Source organism: Lissotriton helveticus, chromosome 1_2 (assembly GCF_964261635.1).
Source record: "Lissotriton helveticus chromosome 1_2, aLisHel1.1, whole genome shotgun sequence".
Lineage (NCBI taxonomy): Eukaryota > Metazoa > Chordata > Amphibia > Caudata > Salamandridae > Lissotriton > Lissotriton helveticus.
In genome coordinates, this window is record NC_136058.1 from 3,774,180 (window position 1) to 3,795,661 (window position 21,482).

A 21,482-nucleotide genomic window follows, 5' to 3' on the forward strand; every position below is an offset into this window, starting at 1 on the left:
TAAAAGTCTGACTATTTTCTTTTTTTAAATATTTTTATTGGTATTTTGTACAGTACAAAAATAGAAAACCTTGAGGAAATTGTTCAATCATAATTTGTGTGTGGCCACAAACTCGCACGTTTCTGGCCGTTCACAAACTTACAAGGCAAACCTGGCTTTGTTCCGTCCATGCCTTAATACTTGAGTGGAGTTTAATACTATATAATTCTATGCACTCGTGGCAGAGAATTACCAGTACTAAAATGACTTACTCTGTTAAAAATCTTCCTATGAGTTCCTGATAGGTTTAAATGAAGGGATGTTCGCTGTATATCTACATTTACAGTTGAAAATGCATTTGGGATTCAGGCCCATTGTGCTTACGTTTTACTGCAGGTCTGGCCTTTATTGGAGTACATCTAAGCATGGATAGTTGTGATTATTTTTGTGAAGTACGTTGGTACAAAAGCTTCTGGTAATTCACTTTGGCCTGGTCCAACTTGATGTTGGAGGATTTTCAGTTTGTTTACTTCTATTCATTCATTCAACAGAGATGCCTCCTTTGACTCTTTGCTTTCTCTTCAAAAGTTCAATATTTGCTTAAGTTATGGGGAAATAGCATTTTAATGGCCAAAATCCAGCACTTTTTGCACCATAAAAGCAGGGTGTCACAGAAGACGTGATAATATTTCCCTTCTGCAACATCCGGAGCAGTGCCACAAGTCACGTGCCAGCATGGTCCTGATGGACTCATCTGCTTGGACCTGTTCCTTAGGAAAATTAGGTATTCTCTGATTGGACTGGTGTATGTCTACCTAACAGAATATTAGCCAGCCCAGCTGAGCTCTTAGAGGCGCACAGTAAGTAGGCTACTCTGTAGGGGATCTATTTACTCTGGCCTGCAAGTTAACCATGGGGAAGGGGCAAGTACGACGTCATGAAACGTCAAAGGGAATCAAAAATAGGCCATGCACTCCTTGGCATGGAGCAAAGCGGTATGATTTGGTCAAAGCATGTTACACTTGTTATTTGAAAGGAGCCTGAGTCTTTCCTGCAATGGTGGGTGCAATTTGGGAACTTTAACCCCTCTCGGGGAGGCTGTGAGTCTGCCAGTCAGTGGCCAGCTTAAATCTATAAATTAGAGAGATTAGCAGGTGAGACTGCTACTCTCTCCAGATGAATATCTGATGTTACTCTGCAAGCGTATTACTATATATGTAATACAATGCGTAGACCTTTACAACATGTTGTTGCATCTTCCCCAGCCCAGGAGCATGCAGATGAACTATTCCACACGGGAACTGCTATCAAACATTGCTTTATTCTTCAGCATACACACACACACACTGTGCATTACATCATTCTTCACATTAACCACACCCTAACACCTCCCCGCATATTCTTCTTCAGAGTCCGCCCAGAACCACGAGGGTCCTTGTTTATATTACATCAACTTATTTGTTTAAATATCTTTATTGGTATTTTTGGGATTTTATCATAACTGACATCATGTTTTTATACAGCATTTTTAATTGTCCATCGCAAAGTTATAGTGCCCATAACTTACAATAGTGCAGTTGACAACAGTAATAAGCTAATGTTAACACATCGCTCCTGCTTACAGATACATACATCATCTTGGGTACACATAAAGAAGTCCTGGTGTGCAATTGCTCGCACAGGCTGCCACATCATGGTTGCTGTATGTGATGCTAGGCCAGACACAGTATAATTGGGACATAACTTTGTCTGGGCCAATACCACAATTCCTGATATACTGGCCACTCCAGCAAAGAATAATAACCTGTCGATGAGACTTGAACAACATTATAAATACAATAGTGTAAATTGACAATGTGTGATAAAAAGTCACATGTGGATACCAATATGACCTATTTTTCCAATAAACATATATTATAAAACTCAAACTTATAACACTGCAAACTGCCATCTGAACTATGCAAGTCGAGTGGCTGTTACATATCTTAGTATAGCTATGTATTATCTGCACACCAATATCTTATGGCTCATCTAGCCAGGGTCCAAAGAAAGGCATGTGTCTGTGTGCAAGCTATAAAACCAGCAAAGGAGCACCCCCCCTCCCGGCAGCGCATGGGGTCCAGGTGATCACTAATGATGTACCGGGGATTTCCTGGATATGTGGTTGTGTTTATGGCAGGGCGCAACAGCGTCTTGTATTCAGACCACTAGGTACCATCATGTCTGTTTTAAATCAGCGGGTTGCTCATCCTCATTGTTCACCACGGCACCACCTTGAAGAGCCACTAGCATAATGTCCCAGCCCTGCGCTATAGGATATTTACGAAGTCCTGCCGTCTCTTCCCTGTGTAGTGCTGTGCTCTCCGCCTGTCCCCATATTACAAGTGAACATTTCCAACTTGCTACATCTGGTGGAGCTGCATGTTTCCTCTTTTCGTTATTAATCTTTTCGCCGTAATTAAACCTAGATCTCAGAATCTCGAGGTGATCTTATTTTTTTTTTATCTGCCATAGAGTTCCAGTAGACAAATCTCTCATGTCAGCGGTAAGGGCGTTGCTGTACATGAGGCTAGTGTTGTGACTATCTCTTGCCAATATTGCTGTAGGGATGTGCACGCCCAAAGCATGTGTAGCAAATCTTCATCTAACTGCTAGCTGGGCGGGCATATGGAGGTTGTAGTGTGGAAGTATCGATTTATCTTGTCCGGCGAGAGATACACCCTTTGTATAATATACATCTGTATATGGTTGAACCTGGAGTTCCTTGGTATGTGGCTTGAGCTTGCTAGCACAGCGTCCCATTCTTTATCTGTCCATGGGCGGCCTCTAGCCATCTCCCAACTAACTTGGAGCCGTGACATTGGCTTGAGAGTGTGCGTAAGGAGCGCTTCCACTAACCAATGCCCCACTTGGCAGCCCGCCCCCATCGCATGTAGATATTGAAGGAGCAGATGTGTTGGTGGTTCCACCGTCAAGTCCCCCCAGGCGTCCGACAGTGCTTTCAGAAGGGAGGCGTGTAAGAGGAATTGCCCTACTGGTATCTCAGCGTCCTCAGCTAGTGTTGCAAATGGCATTAGCGTACCATCACTATAAAGATCACCCAGCGAGGCTACTCCAGCAGCATGCCAGGGCGCCAGATCTGCTTCTGATATATCCAGTCTTATTGCGTATGACATCAATATGCTAAATCCCCTCCTTTGTTAAATAAAAAGTGACAGACCACTAAAATCACATTTCCTCCATTAGTCGACGACACGCCCACACTTGTGTGCCGGCTCGGGGGATCTGAGTTGATCGACGTCCACTCTCATCGGGCAACAGCAACATAGGTTCAGGTGCTTGAGCCAGACCTGCAGCGGGGTCACCTCACGTATGGTTTCAGGACTCGACAAGTGTTGTGGCAGGTGTTTAAAATGTGATGTGTCCTGAGTGATGGATTGTCCGGGACAATGTGCTGTCACCAGACGTCCCTTGCACACTACAACCTGTAAAGGATCAGCGGCAAAAAGAGAGCGAGTTTTTCATCTTTGTCTTATTTTAACCAGTACCTAGTCTCCTTTGTCAAAGACTGCCTCCTGGGCATGGCGACGCTGATCTCCATACTTTTTAATCTTCATTTTCTGAGTTGCGTTGGTGTTTCGAACCTTGTTAGTATTCACTGCTCGATCTGGGGTCCATTGAGGTAGTTTTGTTCTGATGGCTCTCCCAAATAGCACGGTGGCTGGACTATCACCAGTTGTGGAGTGAGGAGTTGATCGATAGACATGGAGGGCCTGGCACATGGCTTTGTTCAGATCGATTCCTTGCATGGATGCTCGTTAAATGACCCTTTTGAGGGTGCTTATGAATCGTTCAACTACGCCATTAGCTGGGGGCCAGAGTGGTTACTCTTTTGGTGTTTGATGCTGAGGCAGACAAGAAATTCTCTTTGCTGTAAAAGGCCATTATCTTAAGGATTTCAGAGATACCCCACATTGCAAAGATGTCATCAAGCCATTCTATGACTTTGTCATGGGTTGTAGAAGATAGGTTTTCCATCAAAGGAAATCATGAATATTCGTCTATGACTACCATGAGATGGTGTCCATTTCCAAAAGGCCCAAAAAAGTCAACTGCAACTCTTTCCTAAGCATGGGCAGGAAAATCAGACATTGTCACTGGGTACTACGTCACCTTAGGGGATAAGCAGTTGCAAATATGGCACACCTTCTGCTCTTTCTCGACTCGCTCTTCTAGCTGAGAGAACCACACTTGATCTCTTAAGGCTCTTTTGGTGACTACAATACCACAGCGTCATTCGTGTGCCAGCTCAATGACCCGCTGTCTTAATGGTTCAGGTTGACGATTCTCAAGCCTCTCAGTATTATGCCTTCTTAGGAGCTGCTAACTCATCCTGTACATTTTTGAACCTTTGGAATTCAACATCATCAGCAAGGGGCCGGGTACTTCTCCTACATGAGTGTGTGGTTATTAGTTCCTTGATTATGGTGATGTCTTTATCTGCATTGGTGACAGCAATGATTTGTTCCACAGACAGAGTTACTGGTGTGTTGGATCTCACAATAAAGTTGAAATATGCTTCAGCTGTACTTGAGATCAAACTGTAACGAGATAGCAGCACTCATGAAAAGTAATCTGCTAGGTTTGTATCCTTCTCCGGTTTGTGCCCGATCTCAAAGTTATGCTCTTGCAGTCCTAACCCTTACCTCTCAATGCGAGGGGGCATCCTAGCTTTTGGGCCTCCAAAAATTGTAAGCAGCACCTGGTGATCCTTGATTTTTGTGTTTGCATCTGTTTTATTGGGTTTTGGGTTTTACAACAAGAGAACACAGCAAACATCTGCGGTACGCGTATGCTACTTGTATAATATAAACAATACATTCATGATACATACAGTAATTTTATAGCATAAAGAATGCTCCTGTGCACATTCATATGTTTCCCAATGTGTGTTTCAGACCGTTTTTTATACATTATAAACAAATGGCTGTTGGGTCACAGGATGAGCCCGGTGTATGGTAGTAGGCATACTGCAGGGAAGATTAACAACATGGAAGGTGGATAATATTGCTGGGGACAACTAAAACATAACTAGGGGTATGAATTCCAACTAACAGGGTGCCGCTCACAGGTCGGATCATCCTCCTCCACCTGGTCATCCTTGACGATTGTGAACCGTTTTCTGTACAGGAATACATGAAAATATTTGCAGGCACACATCACAGCCAGACTCTCCTTCTACGGCTGAGAGTGTTCTGTTTCAGAAAGACTTCAACTGGCATAGGCCACGATGTGTCTCTAAGCATTTGGTTGGCCATTGTGTGGAGCAAGGATTGCCCCTAGCCCTACTGGACTCACATCAACCTTTTTTCTGTATGTAACTTGAGGTCAAAGTAGGCCATTTCAGTTGCAGTCTCAATTGCATGTTTAATGCATTCCGGAAACTAATTAAGCGGTGCATTTTGATTCCGGAAACTTCTGAAACAGTACATTTCACTTTGTTAAGTCTCTCAATGGGGCACTCACTGTATCAAAGTTGCGAATGTATCTTGAGCAATAACTGCTCATTCCTAGAAAGGATCGTAGCATGGTAACATCTTGGTAGGGGGGAAGGGCAATTGGATGACAGTGCTTGCACCTTGTCTGCTAAGTACTATGTCATGTTCTTCTTGTGTTCCCCCAAAAACCAGTATGGCTTCACTATAATTGAAAGCATGTATAACAGGTTGGATTACATAGTGAATAATGTCCAGAAATATCTCAGCAGTTGAAGATACTCCAAAACTCAGTCTGTTATATCCGAACAAACTAACATGAGTCGAGAAGGTAGTAATGTACCTGCAGTTCTCCTCTAGCTTGAGTTGATGGTATTCTTTATTCACGTCAAGATGGGAAAACTCTTCGGCATCGTTCAATTGCATGACCATGTCCGCTATCTGTGGAACAGGGTGTCTCTCCCTCTCAGTGTTTTAGTTTGCCTGGTGCATATCAACGCAAATACACACTGCTCTGCTATTGTCCTTTTTTGGTATTACTACTGTGGGTGAAACTCATGGCATCGGGCCTGTGGAACTTTCAATGATTTCATGTTTTAAAAGGGCTTCCAACTCTCTACAGCTTCTTGTAGATGAAAAAGGTTGTATCACGGAACACTGCAAGGAAATACTCCGCATGCCTTTACCACGCAATTTTTACCCTGCATTTTTTTGAACACGTATGTTTTAACAATGTATGCCTTTACCAATACATTGTTTATACATATATTTATATATATAAACAATGTATTTGTGGGGGGAAACCCCCCACCTCCCTGAACATCCCTTAAATGGGTGGTAAAGGCATATGTTGTAAAAGCATATGCATTCTAAAAACATGCGTGGTAAAAAAAGTGTGGTAAAGGCCAACGTGGTAAAAACCTTGTTGTGAAGGTTGTTTCCTGATGAAAAACAGCTCTACTGTGTCACTGAGCAACAGGGCAAATGTCTCATTGATATGAATCTGTACTTTCATTTTCTTGAGTTTTCCCAGGCCATGGAACAACGTCAGGAATCGGCTCATAATCTCAGACTGAGCACAGAGGCTGTAATTGAGGGATATCAACCCCATGTCGGTGGCAAACTAAGCAAGCAGACATTTGATGAAGTCCCTTGTAGAACATGAATGGTTCCTTGAACTTTTGTGTCATATTGTCGCTGTGAACCTCTTGGACCTCTCGGGCCACCTACGACACCGTCTCTCATCACACCCTCTGTGCTAGACTCCAGGACACCGACCGAACACAGAGAGTCAGACTTACACCCTTCTACCTCAGAACCCACAGAGATCAGCTGCGGAGTGCCTCATTCCTCTGCTGTCTCAGCCATCGTCATTGTTTCTTGACTGTGTGTTTCTTTCAGCTTGCTCCTTCTAAACGAATCTGAAAGGCAGCCATCAATGACTCTGAGGCACGTGGCTTCTTAGTTGGTGAAGTCACTGAACTTGCAATGTTTAATAAGTGTATTAGGGCTTTCAACAAACGTGCCCTTTGTTTCCCCAACCTGTTGTCATACATGGTTGAAGATATACCTTTAATAGTCAACATTCAGCATTGGATTTAACTTGGCCTCCAACGCTTCTTTTATCTTTTGGTATCATTGTACATCAGTTTGTGAGATTTTCTTTAGCACTTCTTTCACTCCATCACCTGCAAGGTTTTTCGAATATTTGATAATCTTCTTGTCATCTTCTTCTTCTAGTGCATCTATGAAGTAATTGAAGATTTTGATCCATGCAGCCAACCTGGCACCAATGTTCTGTTTCTTAGAAGTGTTGAAAGGTGTTGGTGGGTTCAGGTACACAGCTGCAGTATATTTTGCACTCCCTTCTACTGCCATTGAGAGCATGTGCTGTTCAGACAGCTTTCATCATGCAGGGGGGCACCAACAACTTCTCAATCTCTAGCTGTGTGTTTGAAGCTGGGTCACAGAAGGCTTCAATTGCCCTTAAGGGTGAATAAGTTCTCTGTGTCTCGTACCTTGTTTTCGTTATTGTTATTTATGGCTCCGTCTGATTAGTTGCTCTGTATTTAGGGCATGATGCAGCGCCTCTGCCAAGTACCTCATCGGCGGGTTTGGGGCCATTTCGAATATGCCCCTCTGTAGGACCTTTGACTTCTTTTGCGGCCATGTATGGGCTGGAGCAGGGCTTTGACTTCACATGTGCCTGTTGCAGACTGCTCTGCATCGATGCTGGATACAAGTGGCACGCACAAGCAGTTTGCTGTATCATTGCAAACTCTCAGGGATAGCAGTCTTGTCCTCTCAGGCATGCATCCCCTACTCGTCACCAGTTGTAGCACCTTCCCCAGCCCAGAAGCATGCAGATAAACTGTGCATTATTGGAGCTGCTATCAAGCATTGCTATATTCTGCTCACTACGCCACTGGTCTTAAGCTAGCCTGGCTGATGAGGGGTAATACCCCGAAACAGGTCCCAGGATGCTTGTTTTCTGGTCTAGGGAGGACCTGGCCAGGCAGTTTGCACTGGACTGTTCCCATTTGCATTGTCTGGGTCTAAACTGAAGTGGCGTGGTGAGCAAAATAACGATGGATTAAACCCAGATCTGTGACTGGGGAGAGTGTTTGACAATTTTCAACATTCCGTCCATCATCTTTTTGCGTTACTTTATTCTGCAGCATGCAGTCACACACTGCGCATTACAACATACTTCACATTAACCACACCCTTACACTTTCCTGCATATTATGTACTTCCTTTTCAGACTACACCCAAAACACGAGGGTCCTAGTGTGCATGACATCAATATGCTATGGCCTCTCTCTCTCTCACTCTCTCTCTCTCTCTCTCTCTCTCTCTCTCTCTCTACATATATATATATTACCTACTGGCGGTCGCCAGTAGGTATATATAGTTAGGATTTTTTCTCTATGGGTTTTTTGAAAATTCTATGTCTAATAACTTTGGCGTTTGTGGACGGAATTGGCTGAAATTTTCAGGAAAATGGCACATTTTGTTTCTGAGCAGCCCTTGAAAATTTGGGGGGGGTTCGTCCAGTGGGGGCCGAGAAAAAAGGGGGGTCCCAAAACGTGTTTTTAACATTGAGTTTTCCATAGGGCGGTTGGCCTCACTTTTAGCCCGAACGGCTGAATGGATTTGCACGAAACTTGGCAAAATTGTAGGGACTGGTAGCCCGATGTGCCTTTTGTAGGTCTCAATATATGTGCTCCAGTGGATTTTGAGAAATTAACGTTTAAAAAAAGATATATATCTGTAACAGCGGACCGGGCAGCGCACTGGTTCGCGGACTTTTCGCGCAACGGAGCTTTGTGAAGCGAAGCTGATTGGTTCTCCGGCGTCTGTCAACATTCCAAACAGTCCGTAGCGGCCGCCATCTTGTCTCTCGGTAGGATCGAGAGACAAGAGGAGGTCAAAACAAAGGGGGAAATAACTATAAGGGGGCATAGTAGATCCTCGCTGACCCCCTAGGTTTGATGTGGAGGTTTTAAAAGGGCCCCGCGGGGCAAAAAAAAAAAATAATAATAATAATTGAACGGCTGAATGGATTTGCACGAAACTTGGCAAAATATTAGGGACTGGTAGCCCGATGTGCCTTTGCTAGGTCTCAATATATGTGCTCCAGTGGATTTTGAGAAATTAACGTTCAAAAAAAGATATATATCTGTAACAGCGCTCCGCTTCGCGTAACGGAGGTTTGCGAAGCTGATTGGTCATTCTGTCACTGGGCTATAGTTGGGCTACATCTGGCTGATATTTGGGCTACATTTGTTTTTTTGTGTGTCTGGCGGCCATCTTTGGGCTACATTGGGCTACATTGGGCTTCATTGGGCTACATTCGGCTAATTAGCAAATAGCTCATCGCAAACTAGGAATGGTAAAGAATCGCTATTTATTCCTTAAAGTTCGCTATTTAGGAAATGCAAATAACTTTGATGATACATATGGCGGTTCATCTCTAACAAGATAAGAAGCATAGGGATACATTTATGATGACTGGCGCATCACCAGGGATGTGTTAGTCATTTTGTGCCGCTGTTCCGTCACCTATGGTGTGCTGCATTTACAATGCGGCGCATCATGGGGCAAAAACAGCACAGATGCGTGATGTATCTGTGCCGTAAAGGTGGCGCATTGCTGGAGTTGTATCGCAAGTGTGATGAAGCTCCAGCAAGGGTCGGGGGTGCCCCTGTCGCAGGGTTTCTGTTCTCACACAGAACTGTGGACAGAGGATTGGAACCTCGGCGAATTAGGGTGTCCCAAAACTCACGTTAGTAATCAAAAACTCCTTAGCAAGCTAGGTACAGTGTCACATTGGATATAACAAACTCTCAATGTTTAGACAATCCAGAATATGAACTTATAGTACCTCAGGATACGTGGAACTCATGAACAGTCGGTCGTTATAGATTTCTTAGAAACCAGAACATGGAGTTAAGAAGAACAGATGTGTATTTGAAATGTTTATTTACTAATGCCGTCTTCTCAGGCGTAGTACCTTAGATAATAAAAGTACACATATTATCAGTAGCAAAATTACCAGCATAGTTACTAGTACATAAAAAGTGAATGGTGATAGTATGTTAACATGCTGTAAATGAATAAGAGTTAGCAACACTTATAAGCAGCCGCGGGCCGTGGAGGGAGTTACGGTGAGGCAGGGAGGCGGGGAGGGGGAGAAGCAGGGTGGAGAATACAAGTACACATATTATCAGTAGCAAAATTACCAGCATAGTTACTAGTACATAAAAAGCGAATGGTGACAGTATGTTAACATGCTGTAAATGAATAAGAGTTAGCAACACTTATAAGCAGCCGCGGGCCGTGGAGGGAGTTACGGTGGGGCAGGGAGGCGGGGAGGGGGAGGGGCAAGGTAGAGAGGGCTCCACCCTGCTTCTCCCCCTCCCCGCCTCCCTGCCCCATCGTAACTCCCTCCACGGCCCGCGGCTGCTTATATCTCACCCTCCCTAATACACATATTATATTATTTGCTAAGAAGGTCTCTTTGTGTTGGTTTAGGGCGTGCCCATACTTTAGTGTCTTAGATTTGAAGGAATCACATCAGCATACACCAGCTCTCTCTTCATGTGAACCGCATCAACTGTTGTGTATGTGTGTTCGGCAAAGCAATATAAAACCCGCCTCATGCCCAGAATTGGCAGAAGTTGCACTTATGTTATGAGTATGAAGTCGTGGAGATCAGACCTCATAACAATTCTGTATCGTGTTGTTCTTGAAACTTTAGCACTCGCTGTACAGATATAGTTTAACAAGTAAAGCAGATAGTAGACCAATAACATATTATTCTCATGTAAACCACGATGAACTACTAGGTGGAAAGCTAAAGCAACAACTAAGTGTCGTGTGCAGAAGTTGCAAAAAAGGAAAAATGGCGTTTAAACCGGTAATGAGCCCATGCTAACTTAACACGGTGTAAAGATATCCAGGACCTAGATGACACCTCCTCATGATCCGGAAACGAACTGAATAAGATAATAGAAGTGCCATCTCATGAGAGCAGATTGCAAGTTTATATGTGGACGGTCCGCAAGGTAAAGCATTAAAAACTAGGAAAATTTAATGCTAAAGAAAAATAAAACAGCCAAGTACTTTATCGAGTCTTAAGCCAATAGGCAAGGTAAATAATAAAAACTTGACAAATAAGTCAATGAATTGTCAATGAAATGCTAGTACTCAGCATATCAAACATGAAAAAGGTCTATGACATAACTGTGTATGCAAAATAAGCTGCAACAGCCTCCAATAGGAAGTCACCGTCTTCATCCGAAAACAGTTCAGCCATCCAATTTAAAAGCGGAAAAGAACATACGTGCTCTCCCAGCACCGGATCCTCTATCACCATCAGAGGACAGCTCGGTGGGTTTTCAAGAAAGCTCTGTTCCAAGAAAGACTGTGCTGCCGCCAGTAAATTCCAGGGACCAAGTAGTCCATGCATCAATGCCACAGCCATAATCCTTTCGCCAGGACAAACCAACTCGTGAGTAATGATAGGAGTCATCAGCTGATTAAAGTCGACGTCAGAAGAAACCGGTCCGCAGAGACACAAATCAATGGCCCAATCGAAATCACAGGTCAGGCAGTGAAATACAGGCTGGACACAGGTGAAGTAGGAGAACCGAAAAGATAATCCATATGCCGTGCTTAATATCGCCAACGGCATTGTGCCATAATATTCTAGCATGCGATTGCGGAACAGTGTCAGCAGCTGCAGGGTCGGAGGTTGCATAGGAGGGACATCCATATTTAAAAATGTAAAAAAGCACAAGAGCGTCCGCTGGTAATGCAAGTAAAAATGCCAATCTACGAACCAGAGTGCAGAAAATACAATGAAAGGAAGCAGGGATGACTCCAAAGATTTTCTCAAATGAAGTCACGAGACCACTGGTAACAACTTTAAAAAAGTGTGCCAGGGACTTTGTGGAGGATGCGTTAAAGATAGTCGGAAACATGTTGCTGAAATTGAAAGGCAAATCTTAATTGAAAAGGGTGTGCACCTCTGTATGGGTGTTCGCTATGTGAAGTACGAAAGTTTCACGGGCCGAACTCAAGGCCACCTCTCTCTGAGACAAAAGAGCTCTTATTCTTGCCATGCCGTTGAAACGTGTCCCAAGGTTGGTATTTGTGGCCAGATTGAAAACTCCCTATGTTCATGTGTGGGAGGAAATAGAACATTTCTGCAGCAAATAACCCGTTCACTTACTGTTACGATAAAAGGAATACTTTTAATTAACTCAGAACAATCTTTATTATTGAGCATCAAATAACTACCATTTTCCAACAACTTGAACGTGGGGATGATAGCAGGAACTGGCGTGCCTTGCAACACGCAAGCCATATTTGGTCGGTGTTTGTTGCATGAACCGTGTAACTGTATGTGCCTACACATTAGTGAATGATCTGGCGTCTCAGTGCATTCCTCTCCATTCAGATAAACTTCTTGATCATCTTTGAAACATCTGTATGTGTATGGAAGCGACCAGACCTCATGAAGAAAAGCACTACGTAAAGGTTCATAACGACCTATTGGTATATATTTCATACAATTTGAAAACTTATATAAAGCAAAAGGCAGCGTTATTAAACCGTGGATAAGGCATGTTGCCAAAAAACCCGCAATCCTCTGCTGATGATGTCACTGAGCATGTCATGAATGATGTAATATGTGACATCATCAGCAGTGGATTACGGGTAATGGTATCTCTAGTTTACTCCCTTATAGCTGTGTTTCTTTTAACATAAGTGTCTGTTTCCTTCCCTTATACTTACTGTTTTTGGTTCGCTTCCGGTTCGCGTACCAGCGAGCGAACTAGGAAGCGAACTAAGAGAAATAGAGGTTGGCACAATTCCAAATATTGTACCAATTTTTTAATAACGGGGAGGTAGTTCTGAAAAGAACTTTTTTTTTTATTTTTCTGAACATTTTTTTACTGTTTTTGAATTTTTCGGAACAGTTTTATATTTTTTTGGTTTTTTCTTGGAGGGGCAATGAAAACGATTCATTGTAAAGGGCTCAACAGGAGCAACAAAACAAAAAAAAGAAGTATTTATTATTTTGGGCGTTTCGGACAAACTTGCATATGATAGTCAATAGCTCTGTTGATCAGAGTGATGCTTTTTTCTCCGTAGGAAATGAATCCATCGCAAAATGCGCAGATGTGTTTTACATCACCAAATCTCATTTGTATATTTGGCACCATCTCCCTGCCCTCTGGTCCCGTTACTTCCGGTACAACAGATCTTCTGGCCATAATAGGGAGATTATCTAGGTCGTTCCGAAACTGTGCAGCACTGTAGTTGTTAGGATGCCACCTAGTCATATGGCGATGCATTGTGTAGTTTCCGAAACTGTATTTTTTGTCGGTCCCTCTGGACAGTCTATCTTGACATATAAGGCAAGTTACGTATCTTGCATTTACTTTTTTCTGACCTTTGGGAATTTAAAAAAATTGCCAAATGAAGTTTTCTTTCCGGTGAGACGTCCTGGGCTGCTCAGGCAAAAACTGCCTCTCTTCGTGCTCGTCCTCCTGTTCCTCTTCTTCTTCTTCTTGTTGAATTAGAACTTGAGCAGGTGGTCCACTCTTCCTTGGATGTGGTGGAGGTGGTGGGGAAGCACCAGCTGAAGCTACTAAAGAAGCCATTGCTCAGTGATCACAAAGGGTCTTTCTCTCACAATGATGAAAGTCAGAGTGAGGAAAGAAGGAGGGATTTTCATCATTTGGGAAAAACAAGAGTTCTCAACCAATCAAAAGTGTTCATTTTAGATTATATGACCTAGTCTTACATCATTAGGAAACCAAAAGTGAAATGAACCAATGAAAAGTGTTATTACCAAGTCACATGACTTGCTGTGTTTACGTTAAGCGCTTTGCAGGGCCTCCCGGTTTGCTTCCAGAAACCTGCGCTTTGCGACTCGCTTCGCGTACCAGTTCGCTAACGTAGCACGTCATATGACGTATCACGCGACAACGTGAAACGTCATGCGGACGGGAGGCGTCACGATGTTGTTTTCTAACGCGGCACTTGCGGTAAAGAAACGTTTACCGGCTCGCGGTCTATTTCGCGGCATCAAGGTCAGCTAACGGGAAGCTTCCCGATTCGCGAAGCGGGAACGAAGAAAAAAAAATATTTAAAAAAAAAATTATTCATAAACATATAAAATATATTTTTGGATTTAAAGAAGAATACATTTTACAGCTACAGATATTAGCTGTTAAAAAAACCAATGAAATTCACAGAAAAAACCATAGGTTATAGACCATATATAGTTAGGAATTAGCATTTACAAAACCTTGAAAATTCACTGAAAAAACCATAGGTTATAGACCATATATAGTTAGGAATTAGCATTTAGAAAACATTATTTTACTCACACAAAACCATTGAAATTCCATATATAGTTAGTTGCACTAACTATATATCGCGCACCCGCAATCCACTGCTGATGATGTCACATATTACATCATTCATGACATGGTCAGTGACATCACTGATGACATCACTGATGACATCTCAAATGACATCACTGATGACATCACTGATGACGTCTCATTTGGCATCATTCTTGTGCTAATACGATAAACCTCTTCAGACTCTAATATAACCTTAGATACACTCAGTGTATACAGACACTCACACACTGCCACTCATCCATGGAGTTACTCACACACCCAGTCAGTCATGCAAAGAAACAATCTCACCTCCATTTCTTCAACTATACAGTTATACACACCTTACTTATTGAAACATATACTAACACATATTTACTCTCTTATACAATCCCTGATACAAGTTCACAATGATCGATACAACCACTCACTCAGTGGCTCTCATGCACAGTTATTTATATATGCCAACTCTCACATGTACTGTGTTTTACATATGTACTTACTATGACATGTAGCATTGAGATATCCATTCACTCATCAATACACTCATGCACACAGTCAACTGCCCATGTAGCTGTTTCCACATGCACTCTTGAACTCATACACCTAGTGAATAAACTGCTCACACATCTATGCACAGAGTCACACACCTTCCAGCCACCCCCACACAAACTCAATCTCCCATAGAAATACTTGGGCAACCAATTAATAACACATATAGCCTCTCGTATAGCTAATGATCAACACATGCAGCAGTTTACATCACAACAGACATAATGATGCACAAATTAAGACAGTTTAGTCACTAACCCATGCATTCAGTGAGACACATTTAATCACTCACTCATACAGTCAGTCACGCACCTACTAAATCCTTCATCCAGACACTTATACATCCACTCATTCTTCAATATCTAAGACATATTTTAACTTTACAGAAACATACAGTCACTGGATGTTGTCATCAGTGATGTCATTTGAGATGTCATCAGTGATGTCATCAGTGATGTCACTGACCATGTCATGAATGATGTAATATGTGACATCATCAGCAGTGGATTGCGGGTGCGCGATATATAGTTAGTGCAACTAACTATATATGGAATTTCAATGGTTTTGTGTGAGTAAAATAAGGTTTTCTAAATGCTAATTCCTAACTATATATGGTCTATAACCTATGGTTTTTTCAGTGAATTTTCAAGGTTTTGTAAATGCTAATTCCTAACTATATATGGTCTATAACCTATGGTTTTTTCTGTGAATATATATATATATATATATATATATATATATATATATATATATATATATATATATATATATATATAACAAAGAAATAAATGTGAAAGTGTGTGTGTGTGTATATATATATATATATATATATATATATATATATGTAAGTATGTATATTATTTTAAATGCATAATATAATATATTGTATTATATATATTTAAATGTTTTTTAAGGTTGGTACAGGAAGAGGTAAAGGGTCATTTGGATTTTTACAGTTCAGGGTAGAGTAGATGCAAATGGAGGTTAGGGATTTTTAGGGTTTAGGGAAGGGTAGAGGTAAAGAGAGATAGGGAGTTATTAGGGTTCAGGGGAGTGTAGAGGCAAAGGGAGGTAAGTCATATTAATTTAAATGCATATTATAATATATTGTATTATATATATTTAAAGGTTTTTTAAGGTTGGTACAGGAAGAGGTAAAGGGTAATTTGGATTTTTACAGTTCAGGGTAGAGTAGACGCAAATGGAGGTTAGGGATTTTTAGGGTTTAGGGAAGGGTAGAGGTAAAGGGAGATAGGGAGTTATTAGGGTTCAGGGGAGTGTAGAGGCAAAGGGAGGTAAGGCATCTATAGGTTTGTGGGGCAGCAAGAGGTAAAGGGAGGTAAGGAGTGAAAAAAGGAAGGCTTTGAGGGGTACCCACCAAGGAATTGTAAAAAAATAACAAAGAAATAAATGTTTACTTTTACATTTATTTCTTTGTTATTTGTTTACAATTCCTTGGTGGATCCATTGCGTCTACTCTACCCTGAACTGTAAAAATCCAAATTACCCTTTACTTCTTCCTGTACCAACCTTAAAAAACCTTTAAATATATATAATACAATATATTATAATATGCATTTAAAATAATATAAATACTTACATAGTGCTGCATGATAACATACCTAAAAAAGGGCTGGGTGGTACTTAGCTGCATGCTATTTACCTACCTGGCGACGTCCTGTGTGGTAAAAGATTCATGTTATAGTCTAGATACCCTCCATACATTGCAAAATAACCGAATAACCATGGATATGCCTATGCAGCAAAATGGGGCAATAGCTCTAAAATACCCCCCAGAGCTGGAAAACAAGCCAAACGCTCATATCCTCTGGGTCTGGCTCAAGAGGGGATGGAAGGGGAAGGGGAAAAGACAAATCTTTTGTCATGTTGCCCTCACACACCCCGAGAGGTGTCATGCTGCATCATTGGGCCTTGCTCCTCGTCGGGCCGGCGCTGCAAAGCTCGACGGGCTCATCGTTTCCGGGGCTCTTTGTCTGAGATCCTTTGGAAGAAGCCATTGGGTGTGTGTGGGTATGGGGCCAGTGGAGGGTTGTGTGCACGTAAAGGGTGGTCTAAAATAGGTCAGGGTCAGCACTCCCCTTGCTAACACGTTCTCCTCGGAGCCACACGTGCAGGACCTGTTTAAATATTGGCTCCTGGTCCAACCCCTCTTTGTCTCAAGTTTTATTTTTGGCATTTATCATGTTCTAGTCATAAAATCATAATAATATAACTGAAGTTTTTTTATTAGACAGACTGTGAACATGTTTTATACTTTATCTCCCAGCTGAATTGAAACAGTTTGTTCTTTACCTCATCTTTTGCTGTTCTCCTTAAAAATAGGACCTGGCTGCTCGTCTGGTCTTGAAGAAGACAAATTGCCTTTGAAGCTGAGTGGACTCCAAAATCAGACTGAAGGAGAAAAAATGTCCCAGATGCTACAGAAGCAGACAGAACAGTTCAAAATTAAAGTAAAGTTAACATATCTTTTTGGTGTATAACTTGTGTTTTTGCAGTAGGTGGAGTGCTGTTCACTTGGAATTAAAATGCTCCAAATATATCCACAAGAATCCATACATGGACACACCCGTTCACGGACAAGCAAGCAGGTTGTGTAGAAACACATAAATATATGGATGTGTGCCTTTCAGACCCTGATTACCAGCGTCCCTGAGGGGTTTAAATGAAAGTACTTGATAAAATCCACCTCCCTAGAGTTTTGGTTTTATTGGGTGTGACAAATTTCATCTATCACAAGTGTTTAGGGAATAACAAGCACCAGTGCTTAATTTATAAAATAATAAGTGCAGTGGCCCTCATCAGGAAGCCACTACAGTTTGCACCATCAATTGCCACTGTACTTACACAATTACTAACCATCACACTGAAGTGTGACAATTCAAACTGTTCTAGGACGCCAACACATTAAGAATGGCTTGGGTTCCATGTATTAGTTGTTGTTAATGTACATTGAATTAACAAACAACTGTTTTTTTGCTCATCTTTAAATTACACAAATAGCACCACCATGTGGCAGCTGTCATAAGTGCAGGTTCGGGCAATTAATTGCCGGGGCTGGCAATTAAGTGCTGGTGCTGAGTACTGGAAATCACAGGCTCAAATTAAGCACTGACAAGCACATTTTGGTGCCTACTGCACTATAATCTGCATGCCACTGTAAATATCATACTCTTTTAAATTTTTTAATTCTGGCTGGTTTGACCTGCCATAATGAAATCAATGGTGCGGTTTTATCACATCTGGCAACTCCAAGGTGCTGTAAAGTCTCAGAATTCCGATCACTCATTATCAAAGCTTAATTGATTACTTATGCAAAAGACATTTAATCCAGGCGCAAAAGACAATTAACCCCTTCGATGCTTGTGACAGAACCATTCCGTCATCAGTCACGGTTGAGCTGTGCTGATGACGGAATGGTTCCGTCATGACCGCACCCTGTTCTGGAATGTCCAGCACAGGGGGGGAATCGGCGCCGCACGGAAGCGGATAATCAACATAGTATCATTTTGGGGTCAATGCGCAGATGGAAACGTAGGTCAAATAAGAAATCTCGTAGAGAGCACATTGGCTTCTCGCAAATTTAAACGGAGTCTCCATTGAGGAAAGATCCATTTTAATTGCTTTGTATGTTTACTGCCTCTTTCTTCTGGAAAATGGGGGTGTTACTGCTAATTGTTAAGCCTGATCACTATTTTTATAACATTTTAGTTAAGCCAATGTAGGGTCCAAATACTTTAAATCACCATCTACATTAAATACAGTAATAATTTACCATTAGAATTGACAGCCCTCTCTTAGCACGTGTGGCAAATCCTCACACAACCAGCAACAGCCCGTGTAGGTAAAAGCGGTGGGGTGGTGGGGCCGGGTGTGGGGGATTTAGATGGATGATGACGAGGGAAAATTAAATAAAGAATTCATTTTTCCTGGTCATCGCCCCCCGAAATCCCCCCACCCGGCCCCACCGCTCTTTCCTGCACGGGCAGCGGCTGCAAACAACAAGCATCAGAAGACAGTGGGTAATGGAGAAAAAGGATACACCTGGTTGTACACATACAAGAAAGGAAGGATATGGTCAGGCAGTTCGGGCAATACTGTTCTGATTGGAGCAGGGCCAAGAATGATTTTTATATATATATATATGGATCCAAACTGAGGTAGCATGGTGTGCAAAATAACGATGGACTGGGATGCGGCCCGAGTGATTACCAGTGGCAGAGATTCATTCAAGCATTCTATCCATCACTTTTTTGTACACTTCTCACACAATTACATTTTTCTCTGTGAGCGAGTATGGTGTGACCAGAAAAAAAACTGTCCGGCGGATGGACTGGGAACCAAAAGCAACCTGGCAAAACCTTTCATACCAGCCCCATGTGGCACACACCAATCATAACACTCCCCAAGATGATTAGGAGTGCAATGGTGCATTTTGCAGCACAATCTTCGGAATATATTGGTTTAAAAGCCAAAGGTTAAAATGAGCTTCTACATAGGAACTCATTTAGTAGTCCATTAAATTAAAGTCTGCCACATTACCCAGGACTACAATTTCTCAATAGTATGTGCCTATGCAGAAAGTGTGCAGCTGATACAAAATAAATGGTGCTGAGACGAGCAGACAACTACAATAGTGCCTCAGAATAAGCAGTGCAGATCGAATACATTGTGTCCACCCGCAAATAAAAGGGCTTTTCCGAACACTGCATGGTGCAAGCCAAATAAGTGGTATTATGGGAATTGTGCTGACATCTTCGGGCCAGAATACCCGTGCACGCAGAGTTTCATTGTGAGAGCTTGTTTTGTGTGTGCTTACATGAAGAACAGTGCAGGATGGAGATAAAACTGTTGAGCCTTTTAAGAGCCCTGTGCATATCCTAATACAGATAGAGCATTATGTCACAGTTCAGGATTGTGAGGAATTTTCAGAGTAGATATTTTAGGCTGGTGATAGCAGTGCATGGTGCAGACGGAACAGTGCTCTGAATAAAGATGCTTTGTATGAACGCTCTTGATTTCCCATTGGAGTAAAATATGTAAATGTTAGAGGCCAGAATAGATGTGCATTTGGAGAGCTCTTACAGTGTCTCAGTACTTGAATTCTACTGTAGGTGCTAACGAAAACCAGAGGAGTTGGGAATCTAATTAATGGATTTAAATTCTAAAGTTAAAATTGTTCATATAGCTTGAGCATGAGTAAGATATTTTAATTCACAATGTTCTTTCATTGTAAAAGTAAATTAAAAGTTTTAGTGCTGGATGTTGTAATGCACTTCAGCAATAGACATTGGCCCTTATGTATTAATGCCTTTCCCCATGGACAAAGCATGGGTAAAACCCTTTGATACAGTGGCCCAGTGTAACCCAGCTCTGTACTGTCCTATGTTAGGTTTCTAATGGCCCGATTACGATTTTGGGCTGACCGCCACCGACAGGCTGTTGGTGGCAGTTCGCCTGAAATCTAGGACAGGGGTCAGACCGCCATATTAAGATACCGGCGGTCGGAGCACATTGGGTGGGGAGAAAGATTGCCGCCTCCAAAAGGCTCAAGGAGCCTGTCGGGGTGGCGGTCGGAGCCTAATCCCTACAATGGAGGTGGATCCCTACTAAGGATTAGGATGCCAGTTTCCGACCGCCTTTTCATGGCGTTCCCACCGCCATGAAAACGTTGTCGCAAAGGGACTTTTGGGGCCCCTACAGACCTTTGCTGCTTCCACTAGAGCAATTTTAAAGGCACATATCCGTCCACCTTAGAAATGACCTAAAGTGATCCATACCAGTCACCGCTTTGTATTGGGCCCTAAGGTGCAATTTGTACTCATCATAGCAAAAAGTGTAAGTAATATGGAGTTAGTGCCTTTTAAAGCACATGTCGCTGGTACTCACATTGTAAGAATGTTGTTGCCCTTAAATAAACCAATATACTTGTGCCAGATCATCATGTTTAGAGTCTATTTTAGATGGCTTTTATTGCCCTTGGAGGCTTTGCTCGGCATATGTTGCTCTTTCCATACAAAACCAAGTGTATACGTTTTCTGTTATAGGTGGATGTCTTTTCTAAAAGTTTGCCTTTTCCGGATCAGTACATGGTAACCCAATATGTTTGCAATTCTGTGTAGTGCTGTGGAGTTGTGTATCTGATTAATGCGTTCTATTATTGTGCTGTTTGCTGTGTGAACATTTTTAAATTACCTTTCAATGTCCTTCCAAACACTCATATGCCAGCAAAAGTAAGTCATGGTATAGAGCATGGAACATCTTATTGTCTATTTTGGGGAAGGCGTTGGGGGTTGCTGTGCTTATATTTATTGTCTGGAGGCCATTCAGCTAACATTGTTGTGCACTCCTTGCCTCTGTATGGTTTAGATGCATCAACATGCCAAGTCTCAACCCTCCCGTTTGAACAAGTTTCTGAACCAATAAATAGTGAGATGTGGGAAGTAGAAATAGGGAAATATGGGAAACATCTGGACTACGGATCTTTAATGATCAGGCATTGGCAAAGCCAATA

The 21,482-nt window shown here is 42.1% G+C and overlaps 1 protein-coding gene across 1 annotated transcript in view; it reads left to right on the forward strand.

Moving 5' to 3' along the window:
* AKNAD1 (AKNA domain containing 1) overlaps window positions 1-21,482 on the forward strand; it is a 443,510-nt gene that overhangs the window by 23,217 nt on the left and 398,811 nt on the right. The window contains exons 3-4 of the mRNA XM_078673402.1: window positions 5,803-5,805; window positions 17,294-17,421. Coding sequence (XP_078529528.1) covers window positions 5,803-5,805; window positions 17,294-17,421 — 131 coding nt within the window. The remainder of the gene's footprint in view (window positions 1-5,802; window positions 5,806-17,293; window positions 17,422-21,482) is intronic.